General features: G+C 47.3%; 1 protein-coding gene across 1 annotated transcript in view; it reads left to right on the forward strand.

The window, feature by feature from the left end:
- DCUN1D5 (defective in cullin neddylation 1 domain containing 5) overlaps positions 1 to 13,633 on the forward strand; it is a 143,591-nt gene that overhangs the window by 119,761 nt on the left and 10,197 nt on the right. The window contains exon 8 of the mRNA XM_086935266.1: positions 11,979 to 12,081. Within this exon, the coding sequence (XP_086791392.1) occupies positions 11,979 to 12,081 (103 nt within the window). The remainder of the gene's footprint in view (positions 1 to 11,978; positions 12,082 to 13,633) is intronic.

Raw genomic sequence — 13,633 nt, forward strand, 5'->3', positions numbered from 1 at the left:
CAGTAAGGTGTAGGGTGTTAAATCCTAGAATCGAGAAAAAGTATAGGCCAGCACCAGCTGATCCAGTATACATTAAAGGTCATCTGCCACTAGACTCCTTGGTAGTGTATAATGCGCGTAAAAGGGCCAATTCTCAAACTTCTGGAGACACACCCCCGCCTGACAGAGTCCAAGATCATTGTTGCTTGTGCAGCAATTCGTTTCCCTGACGCATCAAACATATGGCGCATAGCAAACACACATGCTTTACTCTCACGCTACAACAGGGCCCAGTACGATAAACTAGAAAAGTTAATTGAACACCTACCGGATCAACACAAGGATCCAGCAGCGGAGCTTTTACAAGAAGGCAAATTAATTTCAAATGCTTCATTTAAATGTGCACTAGATGTAGCTGACACAGCATCCAGAGCAGTAAACACTAGTGTTATTCTCAGGCGTCACGCGTGGTTACGCATCTCAGGTTTTAAACCAGAGGTACAAACTACCATTCTAAACCACCCCTTTAATCAGAACCAATTGTTCGGGCCGGAGGTAGATAACACATTAGAAAAGATGAAGAACGACACAGATACCGCCAAGTCTATGGGGGCAATACACCCAAGCTAGAGGTTCCTTTCGCCGCTCCTCTTATAGAGGAGGCTCCAAGCAGACCGGCGCAGACACATCATCTTTTAAGACACACACGCAGACCTCCTCTAATAGAGGATTTTTTAGAGGAGGATACAGAGGCAATAACAACAAAGGAAGAGGTAGAGGTAGTAACATCAATCGCTCCTCTTCCGCTCCTACACAATGACTTCTCTCTGCCTCCCCTACAGCACTCCACTCCTGTGGGGGGCAGACTCTCACAGTTCCTACCTGTCTGGAACTCCATCACAACAGACAGGTGGGTAAGAAAAATTATCCAACATGGCTACTGCCTAGAACTCACAGCAACCCCCCAAATATACCACCCAGTCAGCGTCCAATGTCTGCAGAACACATAACTCTGCTTCAACAGGAGGTTCTAGCACTCCTAGAAAAGGATGCTATTCAAGTAGTTCCATTACAAGAACAAGTAACAGGAGTCTACTCCCTTTACTTCCTAATTCCAAGGAAAGACTGGACTTTAAGACCAATACTCGACCTCAGGCCACTCAATCACTACATTCAATCAGATCATTTTCACATGATCACTTTACAACAGGTACTCCCATTACTACAACAGGCAGATTTTCTGTCCACACTAGACCTAAAGGACGCCTATTTTCACATTCCAATACATCCTGCACACAGGAAGTATTTAAGGTTTGTCATACAAGGACAACACTATCAGTTCAAAGTCCTTCCATTTGGGGTTACAACAGCACCACGAGTGTTTACAAAGTGCTTAGCAGTAGTGGCAGCACATCTCAGAAGACAACAAATACAGATCTTCCCCTACCTAGACGACTGGCTCATAAAGGCAAGATTGTACAACCAGTGTGCACAACACACAAGGCAAACAATTCAAACACTGCACTAGTTAGGGTTTACGATAAACTACACAAAGTCGCACCTAGAGCCTTCGCATGTTCAGCAACATCTAGGAGCTACTATAAACACATCAGTAGCTCAAGCCTATCGCAGTCAAGCCAGGATTCAAAGTATTCAGAACTTAGTCTCCCTTTTTCAATGCCAGCACTCTCTACAAGCCAGAGTGTTCATGAAATTAATAGGGGTGCTGGCGTCTTGCATCTTCATAGTTCCCCACGCAAGACTGCAAATGCATCCACTACAGATATGTCTCGCACAACAGTGGAATCAGGCTCAAGGTCCGCTTACAGACCTGGTGTTGGTGGACAGCGTACATATCGCTCTCTACAATGGTGGAACACCAAAAATTTGACAAAGGGACGGCCGTTCCTAGAGCCTGTTCCACAAGTAGTGCTCACAACAGACGCATCCCTTACGGGATGGGTAGCCCATCTACTGCATTATACCACACAAGGTCAGTGGAACAATCAACAGATACAGTTTCACATCAACCACCTAGAGCTGCTAGCAATTTTCCTGGCACTCAAAACTTTTCAAGTACAAATCCAGAACAAAGCTGTCTTAGTCCGAACGGACAATATGACAGCCATGTACTACATACAAAAACAGGGGGGGGGCACACTCTCTGCAACTATCCCAACTTCCACAGAAAATTTGGAGATGGGCCATTCCTCAAAACATACATGACAGTAGAACACCTTCCATGGATTCACAACCAGATAGCAGATCTGTTAAGTTGTCAATCTCAACAGATTCACGAATGGGAGTTGCACCCACAAGTACTGCAACCATTCTTTCAAATGTGGGGGCATCCACAAATAGACCTGTTTGCCACCCACGAGAACTCAAAATGCCCAACCTTCGCCGCCAGGTTTCCACACCCACGGTCTGAGGGGAATGCAATATGGATGAATTGGTCAGGCAGATTGGCGTACGCTTTTCCGCCTCTCCCACTCATTCCACCAGTAGTACGCAAGCTCAGACAACAGTCCCTCAAACTAATGCTAGTGGCCCCCACATGGGCACGCCAGCCGTGGTTCACCACGCTGCTAGATCTCTCAATGGTTCCACATCAGAAATTACAGCTCACGCCATCTCTTAACACAGAACCATGGAGAAATAAGACACCCAGAACCGAGCCAACTGAATTTGGCAATCTGGCTCCTGAACCCCACCCACGGTCTGAGGGGAATGCAATATGGATGAATTGGTCAGGCAGATTGGCGTACGCTTTTCCGCCTCTCCCACTCATTCCACCAGTAGTACGCAAGCTCAGACAACAGTCCCTCAAACTAATGCTAGTGGCCCCCACATGGGCACGCCAGCCGTGGTTCACCACGCTGCTAGATCTCTCAATGGTTCCACATCAGAAATTACAGCTCACGCCATCTCTTAACACAGAACCATGGAGAAATAAGACACCCAGAACCGAGCCAACTGAATTTGGCAATCTGGCTCCTGAAGTCCTAGAGTTTGGTTACTTAAACCTACCACCAGACTGTATGGATATAATTAAAGAAGCTAGAAGACCCACTACCAGAGCATGCTATGATGCTAAGTGGTAACGATTTGCAATATACTGTAATAACAATTGCATCGATCCTTTGGATGTTTCCATCCAAAATATAATTTGCTACCTTCTACATTTACAAAGATCCAATTTGGCTTACTCTTCCATACGCCTGCATTTACCAGCTATTGCAGCATATTTACAAAATAGACAACATCTATCTCTATTTAGAGTACCTGCAATAAAAAGCATTTATGGAAGGATTAAAAAGAATAATCCCACCCAGGTTACCACCTGCTCCAGTATGGAACCTGAATGTAGTCCTTACAAGACTCATGGGACCCCCCTTTGAACCGTTACATAAATGTGAACTACAATTTCTAACATGGAAAACTGCTTTCCTTGTTGCCATTACCTCTCTCAGAAGAGTCGGTGAAATCCAAGCATTCACAACAGAAGAACCATTTTTTTCAAATGCATCCTAACAAAGTGGTTCTTAGACCTAATCCAAAATTCCTACCAATAGTGATTACTCCTTTTCACCTAAATCAATCAGTAGAGTTACCAGTGTTTTTTCAAAAACCGGACTCTGTTACAGAAAGAGCTTTGCACACACTAGACGTTGGAAGAGCTAGATGGATTGTTAAGTGTATTCAAATCTGCTATCACAAAGCTAAACGTACACTAACAGTTCCTCCTAGAGCACACTCCACTTGCAAACTAGGAGCCTCTATGGCTTTCTTAGGAAACATAGCATTAGAGGATATATGCAAGGCAGCAACATGGTCTACAATACACACCTTCACTAAACACTATTGTGTTGATGTGCAAGCCACGCAGCAAGCTTCAGTAGGCCAAGCTGTCCTTGAAACTCTTTCAAACTACTGCAACAGATACAGGTGACCACTGCTAGGGGAGACACTGCTGCACGATTGATGCTAAGTGTAGTATCTGCAGCTCGTATGCCTCGAAGGGAAAATGCTACTTACCAGTACGCATCTGTTCTTGGCATGTAGAGCTTCAGATTACTACACGCCCTCCCGCCTCCCCGGGACCTGTATCTGTTCCAGTTTTATCTTACATAGATGCACACGCATGGACATCCTTTTCTTTACTTCTACTAACGCCATCATTTCCCATCATGGCGAAAAACAATCTAAGGATGGAGCCCATGCGCACTATCGTCCAAGGGAGGAGTCTCCTATTTCGTGACTACAAAAGACTTCTTCCAAGACGACAACATGCAATCATCTGAGCCCAACACCAGGTGGCGATCTAATGCTAAGTGTAGTAATCTGCAGCTCTACATGCCAAAAGCAGATGCATACTGGTAAGTAGCATTCTCCTTACTGGCCCTGGGTTTACGAAGGACTAAATCCAACAAAAGCAAATTCAGCAAAACAGGATGGGAGAATACATGAAGTTTGGGGGTGACCCTGCAGAGAGCCACGTGCAACAACACTGCTTATAATCAAATTAAGAATTTTACTTACCACCCCCACCAGTTCTTTAAGTTTGCCACCCCTTCCTCTAGCTACCAATGGATTGGGGCAAAACCTTAACAGAGAAATAAAAAATTAGTCCTTCCATTTGCCAATCAGTGTTATTAGCAAATGAAACCTTTTTGCCATCCTCCCCTAGCCCCATATGATCGATCTGCATACTCTTAAAATGGCAAGCGAATGGTAAACGGGCTATGTCTCTGCTAAGTGTTGTGCATATTTGTCTAATATTTCTGACATCCTCGCGTACTTTCTGTTGTACCATCTTCCCCATTGAATCTTTAGGAAACCTGAAATAACTGCACTTGGTGTTATTTGAGAACTCCCTGCCACATTTGATACAGATTGATCAAGAAGTGCCAAACATAATGGCAAATAAAACTTTTATTTATCCCCTCCCTTTTTAACTTTGCCCCGCCCCACCATGGACGGGCTCAATACTTGACATTCCAATAGAAAACTGATCCTTTCAAGCTTCTGCCGGATTTTGTGCAGATTCATCACACCATTCTAAAAGTTATTAGCATAATGTTTGCCCTCTCCCCTTTTTAACTGACCTCTTCCCTGTGATGGATAGTAATACATTTAAAAATACTTAGAGTAATTTCAACATGGTATCTTGCAAATTACTTAACTATTTTATCAAACAGTGCCACATTTATAAGCAGATCAATAAATTGCAATTCACAAGATATAGAAAAGTGTTAATAGTTTCAAGCTTAATCTGCACCTTTTCCAACCGCTAATATCTCAAGCTTAGAGCTGATTTACACCAAAGCAGTAAAAGCACTCTTTCAGAATAATGTTCTACATGCAAACCAAGTTTTATGTAAATCTGTTTAGTGATTTTAACTGTAGGTGGTAGGAAATATTTTGCATGATAGTTAAAATAGTGACTCGTCATAATTAAGCCTTGATCTCGCATGTTCGAGGCATGTGGGCTGCTGAATTCATCTGTGCATAGATCGCCACCTAGTGTTGGGTCCGGATGATTGCACATTGTTGTCCTGGAAGAGTCTTCGAAGTATCACGAGATAGGTGGCTCCTCCCCTGGACTACAGTGCGCATGGGCATCGACTCCATCCCCAGATTGTTTTTTTCCGCCATTGGGTTCGGATGTGTTTCGGTTCCCTCTGTCGGAACCGACAGTTGTTTAACTTCTACTCGAGACCAAAAGGTCTTTAGGCTGGGCGTCGGTATTGTTGCGTACGAGTTTTCTTTCTGACTCTCAGCTCCGATCTCTTACTGCCCTTCCACGTGCCTTCGGCGCGGACGGGCCTACCCTACACCTCTAGCTATGGAGCGGACTCCATTTAAAAAGTGTCCGCTGTGTCACTCCAAATACTCACACCTCGACGTGCACCCTGTGTGCAATACCTGCTCGTCACCGGATCACCGCGAGGACACCTGCATGGCGTGTTCGAAATTCCGGAGCAAGAAGACCTTGAAGATTCGTCGTGCCAATCGGCTCCAAGCTCAACTATCGGCTGCGGCGCCCCCTCCAGAAGACATTTTCCAGGAATCTGTCGAGGTGGAAGACGACGCGCGAGATTCGGACTCTGGTCCCGCGTGTGACGAGGAGACCTACGACGCGGGTGAGGAGGACTTTGACGAAGTCTCCGACGAGGTAGGGGACGACGATCAGGCTTGTGCCACGATGGGGGATAGCTCGGAGGAGGAGCATCCCCAACCAGACTCAGGGGTTATACCCTTTCATACGGCCCAGGTCGAGGGATCGCCTTCGGGCCTTACCCAAGACCTAACTATAAGTCCTACGTCCCCGCCTCCGGGCCCGGTCACGGACATTTCAGAACAATCACTTCAGTTGATAAAACCGAAAGTGAAGCCAACTGGTCACGCACCATCGGATCCGAAACCGAAACCGAAAGTGGCGCAGGTGATGAAGATTCTGGAGGCGTCAACTACAAAAACATCCAAAATGGCCGACCCGAAGCGTCGCGCCAAAATGGCCGACCCGAAGACCTCTGGGTCGGCGCCTAAGGCGAAGTCCTCCGATGCGGCCGCGTCGGCGCCGAAAGGGGTCGTGGACCCAAAGACGGCTCCGAAGAAGCGTCAGGGCGACGACGCCGATAAGCATGGGCCGCCGGCGCCGAAGAAGGTGCCCTCGGACATTGTGGATCTCGAGGATGAGGAATCGCTCGAGCCGGCACAGCCCTCTCCTGCCTTCACAAAGAAAGTGACGGAATCCTTGCAGCGGATTCGAAAGGCCGGTGTGAATCCCGCTCAGGACACTGTAGCGCCTAAGCCTACTGCGGGCCACACGCCTATCCGTTTCACTCTCCCACCAAAGTCTGCGCCGAAGGCCTTCGCGCCGAAGCTGGGCGGATCCGCTAAGGAGCCATTGACGCCGAAAGCTGCCTTGACGGTGCTAAAGCCTCGAATCCAGCCACTTGCAGTAGAGGAACGTCGTGAGGTATTCATCGACGCCAACACCGGAAAACTGTCGCTCCACAAAAGGAAGATCACAACAGAGCCGGCGTTGGAACCCTTTAAGATCCCTCTTAAAAACAAGGACTCTGCAGGATCTTTGGCTATGGTGGAACCTATGTCCCCCCAGGCCCAACGGCACTCTCCGACGCATTCAGTCGCAGTCGATGTGGACGAGGAGGATGCCGAGTACAACTATCCGGCGTACTCGGATCCGGACGAGGGGCCTGTACCCTGGACCACCGGCGCCGACACCGACGACCCGCAGTCGGGTCAGGACACTCAACTTTTCGCCGCCAAAACGTCTCCTACAGAAGACTCGGCGGCCTTCAATGCTCTGATAGAGAGAGCTGCGGCCAACCACGACGTCGAACTGCACTCAGACCCCGTGGATGTGGACTTCTTGTTCGACACCTTCTCGGTGGCTGAAAAGTCAGTCAAGACGCTGCCGATGCTTAAGGGGGTGCTTAAGCATGCCGCTGAGGTTTTCAAGGAACCCACACGGGCGCGTGTGGTCAACCCTCGAATCGACAGGAAATATAGGGCAGCTCCCACAGATCCAACATATATCAAGGGACACTTGCCATTGGACTCCTTGGTTGTTTCCAACGCTCGGAAGAGGGCAAACTCTCAAACGACTGGTGACGCTCCTCCCCCAGATAAGGAGTCGAAAATCTTTGAAGCCTCAGGCAAACGGATCGCTGCACAGGCAGCTAACATCTGGAAGATATCTAACACCCAAGCCCTGCTTGCACGTTATGATAGGGCCCATTATGACACACTTGAGGCCATCCTACAACACTTGCCTGACCAATACAAAGAGGCAAGGGAGATGCTTATTCAAGAGGGTAAACTCATCACTAACGCATCCATCAAATGTGCACTGGATGTGGCAGACACGGCCTCCAGAGCTATCAATACAAGCGTGTTACTTAGACGCCATGCCTGGCTTAGGATTTCGGGGTTCAAACCCGACATCCAGACTACTATACTAAATCAAACCGTAAATCCTGACCATCTGTTTGGCCCGGAGGTGGATGCCTCCCTGGAAAAAATGAAAAAAGACACAGAAACTGCCAAGTCAATGGGGGCTTTACAAAGTCAGCAGTTTCGAGGTGGCTCCTTTCGCCGCTCAAATTCAAAAGGCACCTCAAGAGGACAGGCATCCCAATCCACACAATATTACAAGGGTAACACCCAAGCCTCGTATAACAACAAGGGCAGAGGTGGTTACAGAGGCAATAATGTCAAGGGCAGGGGACGTGGAAACAATGGCTCCAGGTCCACCACCACCACCAAGCAGTGACGTCTTGTCACTGCCCCCCGACCACACAACACCAGTCCGGGGGGAGACTCCAGCAGTTCCTGCCAGCGTGGGAGTCCATCACCACGGACAGGTGGGTGAGGTCTCTTATCCAGTACGGGTACTGTCTGGAGCTTACGTCCATTCCACCGGACATACCGCCAAGAAGCCGTCCTATGTCCGGCGAGCACTTGACCTTGTTGCAGCAAGAAGTCCTAGTTATGCTGCAAAAAGGGGCAATAGAGCTCGTTCCATCGCAAGAACGGGGAACAGGGGTTTACTCCCTGTATTTTCTCATCCCCAAAAAGGACGGGTCCCTCAGACCGATCCTGGACCTCAGGCCCCTGAACTGGTACATCCTCTCGGAGCACTTCCATATGCTCACGTTACAGCAGGTGCTTCCCCTGCTTCAACAGGGGGACTTCCTGGCTACGCTGGATCTGAAGGATGCCTATTTTCATATCCCCCTGCATCCTTCACACAGGAAGTATCTCCGATTCACAATCTTAAACCAGCATTACCAGTTCAAGGTTCTGCCGTTCGGGGTCACCACAGCACCGAGGGTGTTTACAAAGTGCCTGGCGACCGTGGCGGCTCATCTCCGTCGCCAGCACGTCCACGTCTTTCCCTACCTGGACGACTGGCTCATTCAGGCAAAGACAGAACAGCAGTGCGTCGACCACGTGTCACGCACCATTCATCTCCTGCACGATCTGGGATTCTCTCTGAACTACCCAAAGTCCCATCTCCAGCCCGCCCACGTGCGACAGTATCTGGGCGCAACAATCAACACTCTGGCAGCCACTGCGCAGCCAAATTCAGTGAGAATCGCCAGTATCCAGGCGCTGATCCAACGATTCAGACCCCAACACTCGCTTCCAGCAAGGGTGTTTATGCAGTTGATAGGCATGATGGCCTCCTGCATCTCCATTGTCCCGCACGCGAGACTACATATGCGTCCGCTTCAGGAGTGCCTAGCACGTCAGTGGACTCAGGCTCATGGGCAACTGACAGACCTAGTGTTGGTGAGCGGTCGGGCTTACAACTCTCTGCATTGGTGGAATCCACAAAACCTTTGCAAGGGCCGACCATTCCAAGAGCCTGTCCCACAGATTATCCTGACGACGGACGCCTCTCTCCAGGGATCGGGAGCGCATGTACTCCATTACACTGTGCAGGGACTATGGACACTACAGCAACGGAAGTTGCACATCAATGTGTTGGAGTTGATGGCAATCTTCATGGCCTTGAAGGCGTTCAAAGTACATCTGTGCAACAAGGTCGTGTTGATCCGGACGGACAACATGACAGCCATGTACTACATTCAGAAGCAGGGAGGCACACACTCTCCACAGCTGTCTCATCTGGCTCAGAGCATGTGGAAGTGGGCCATTCAGAGGAACATCTTCCTCATGGCGGAGCATCTCCCGGGCAAGGACAATCAAATGGCGGACCTGCTCAGCAGGCACAGCCATCAGATGCACGAGTGGGAGATACATCCATCAGTACTCCAACCGTACTTCCAAAGGTGGGGTCATCCAGAGATAGACCTATTCGCCACAAAGGAGAACGCAAAATGCCAAAGCTTCGCCGCCAGGTTCCCACACCCGCAATCACAGGGCAATGCGATGTGGATGAACTGGTCAGGCAGATTTGCGTACGCTTTTCCCCCAGCACCTCTGATACCGCTGGTGGCACGCAAGCTCAGGCAGCACTCAATGACGCTCATCCTGGTTGCTCCAACGTGGGCTCGCCAACCATGGTACACCACGTTTCTGGAACTTTCCGTGGTACTGCATCAAAGGCTTCATCTCACTCCCAGCCTTCTGACGCAGAGCCATGGCGACATTCAGCACCCAGATCCGCAACAGCTCAACCTGGCGATCTGGCTCCTGAAGTCCTAGAGTTTGGCTACCTCAATCTTCCTCCCGATTGTATGGACATCATTCGGGAAGCAAGGAAGCCCACTACTAGAGCTTGCTATGCGGCTAAATGGAAGAGGTTTGTCATCCACTGTGCTCAGCACAATATTGACCCGCTAGATGCTTCCATCCAAAACATCATCGGTTACCTTTTTCACCTGTATCGATGCAATCTAGCGTACTCTTCCATCCGCATTCACCTATCTGCTATTGCAGCATACCTCCAAAATAGGCAGCACCTGTCACTCTTTAAGGTTCCCGCTATCAAAGCCTTTCTGGAAGGACTCAAAAGGGTCATTCCGCCAAGGACCCCACCAGCTCCAGAATGGAACCTCAACGTGGTTCTTACGAGGCTGATGGGTCCTCCCTTTGAGCCACTGCACTCTTGTGAGCTTCAGTTTCTAACTTGGAAGGTTGCGTTCTTAGTAGCCATTACATCGCTACGGAGGGTTAGCGAACTGCAGGCGCTCACCATCCAAGAACCTTTCTTCCAAGTGCATGCTAACAGGGTGGTGCTCCGCACTAACCCTAAATTCCTACCCAAAGTGGTATCATAATTCCACATAAATCAAACAATTGAATTGCCGGTGTTTTTCCAAAACCCAGAGACGCTGGCGGAGCGCATGCTCCACACCCTTGATGTGAAAAGGGCTTTAATGTACTATGTAGACAGGACAAAAGATTTCCGCAAAACCAAACAACTTTTTGTTGCTTTTGCCACACACCACAAGGGAAACGCTATCTCCAAAGCAGGGATTGCTAGATGGATAGTAAAGTGCATTCAGATCTGTTACGCTAAAGCTAAGCGCACTCTCACTATCCCACCGAGGGCCCACTCCACCAGGAAGTTAGGGGCCTCTATGGCTTTCCTAGGTAACATTCCCTTAGAAGATATCTGTAGAGCAGCCACATGGTCTACCACACACACTTTCACTAAGCACTACTGTGTAGACGTGCATTCCAAACAGCAGGCAGCTGTTGGTCAGGCTGTTCTAAAAACGCTTTTTCAGACTTCTGCAGCTGGCACGGGCGGCCGCCGTTAATGGAGGGACTGCTATGTATTCTATGCACAGATATGAATTCAGCAGCCCACATGCCTCGAACTGCAAATGCTACTTACCAGTATGCATCTGTTCTTGGCATGTAGGGCTGCTGACATTCATATCGCCCACCCTCCTCCCCGGCGCCTGTAGCAGCTGCAGTATTCATTCATATATACACATATGCTCATAGCATGGTCATCATTCACTTTCTTCACTCCATCTCTGCCAATGGCTAAAAACAATCTGGGGATGGAGTCGATGCCCATGCGCACTGTAGTCCAGGGGAGGAGTCTCCTATCTCGTGATACTTCGAAGACTCTTCCAGGACAACAATGTGCAATCATCCGGACCCAACACTAGGTGGCGATCTATGCACAGATATGAATGTCAGCAGCCCTACATGCCAAGAACAGATGCATACTGGTAAGTAGCATTTGCATTTTTCAACATGCGTGAAATTGCACACAATTTACCATGCCGGACCTTCGTTAGCTAAGCGAATCCTAAATTTGGTGCATATGCTAGGCTAAAGTTATTGGCAATTTTTTTTAAATTTCAGTGGGAAATTCGATTGAATAGTAACTACACAGTGTAACGTTCATTGGTTACCAGTTAAGTGCTCTAGTTTTGTTGTGAGTACAGTCTAAGTCCTATGTTCTGATGCAAATGATGTGAATTGGATGTCTCTTAAATGCAGTCTTTTTATGCAAACGCATGTTTTGTTTTCTTTAGCAATCAAAATACAGAGTCATGAACAAGGATCAGTGGTACAATGTGTTAGAATTTAGCAGGACTGTGCATGCGGATCTTGGTAACTACGATGAAGATGGTGCATGTAAGTGTAATGTTTTATTTTCCACTTAATGTAAGCTGTCAAAATAGTACAGAACCCTCCATTAAATAGATCAGCTAAGACAATAACAAATATTTTGTACATGTTGATAAATTACTCTTCTACAGCACCACCCAGTTTCACCTCAACGACACCCTTCCCCTTCTGCCCGTATATCTCTTGGTAAAGTACATTTAGTATTGAGGAACTGAACTCAAGAACTATAGTTGACAAAGGTTCACTTTGCTTTGAAACTGACAGTATAGCAACAAGAGTAAAACAAGAGTAATAGTTTGTCCTAGTGGATAAAACAGGCTATTTCACTCTTCCGCAAAATATGGTGTGTGCACCTTGCACCACTATGTTAAGCAACGTCCCATGGTCTTGTTCTTTTTGGTGTTGTTTTTCACATGTTCAATTCACTGAGTTTTTCTGTCAAACATAAAGGTGAAATTGTCTGTCTTTCCATTTTGCAGAATCAGATTTCTGCTACTAAACGCCTGCCCTGTTACACAGCGTGGGCTTGTTGGTGCTTGCCAAATGGTACCGTTATTTTAGTTTCATGGGTGAGTGGTTCAGCATGCCAGTGTTACTTGAACCCTGCATGGGATAAGAGAAACTGGTCTGCTGGATAACTTTGTTTTTTTTTATCATTTTGAGATTAGAGCAACTGATCTCCGATTCATAGGACTCTTTCAGAAGGGGAAAATGCCCTTTATGATAAACACTGGGGTTCCTAGGTTTGTAGAGGTATGTTTACATTTACAAATGTTACTATGTATTTACCTGACATTTGCACTCATGTGTGTACTCCTCCTGAAGGTACTAAGGTGTACACTGCTCTAAATTTGAATCACAAGCTGTGTTTTTTTGTTCATATGGCCTGGAAATTATGCTTAATTTGTGCCTGTGTATAAGTTTTATGTTGTCTGAGATGTGCTGTAATAGTGTGTTACAGTTACAAAGTATGTGAAAGAAAAGGACAGTGACGAAAGCCAGGCGATTGTGATGTCTTCTAGATAGTGTGATGTGATGCAGAGTGCCAAGTTAAATGGAAGGCTTGGAAGTGTGATATTATGCATTGCGCTTATAAAGAATGGTGTGGACTTGGTCCTCATGTGACTGGAGGAGCTAATTTCTTCGCTTTGTTTTGCTCCTTTACTGCCATTGTCAAATTAGCAAATTAGCAATATGATCACCCAAAACGGTGCATATAGTAATATGTTAAGTGGCTTAGCCTTTCTGGTTAGTTTTTTTTTGTATCGCCCACGAAAATGGTCAAAGTACCACACATATATACAAGGCAATGTTCTCCACATTGCTTCGAGCATCAACCATCTGTACAATGGTAAATGCGGTTTATTACAGATTGAAATGGGTTTCCTTATTTCACCCTCTTTTAATATTCCCAGGTATTGGATGTGATACAGGTGACCTGAAGTTTCACTTTAGTCACTACAACCTTGAGATAGCAACTTTCACTTCGCAGTCAAGTCTACCCCATAAACTCTTTTATATGTCCCTTGAAAAGGACCGGAAACAGTTGTTGTTTACT

Source organism: Lissotriton vulgaris, chromosome 8, assembly GCF_964263255.1.
Source record: "Lissotriton vulgaris chromosome 8, aLisVul1.2, whole genome shotgun sequence".
Lineage (NCBI taxonomy): Eukaryota > Metazoa > Chordata > Amphibia > Caudata > Salamandridae > Lissotriton > Lissotriton vulgaris.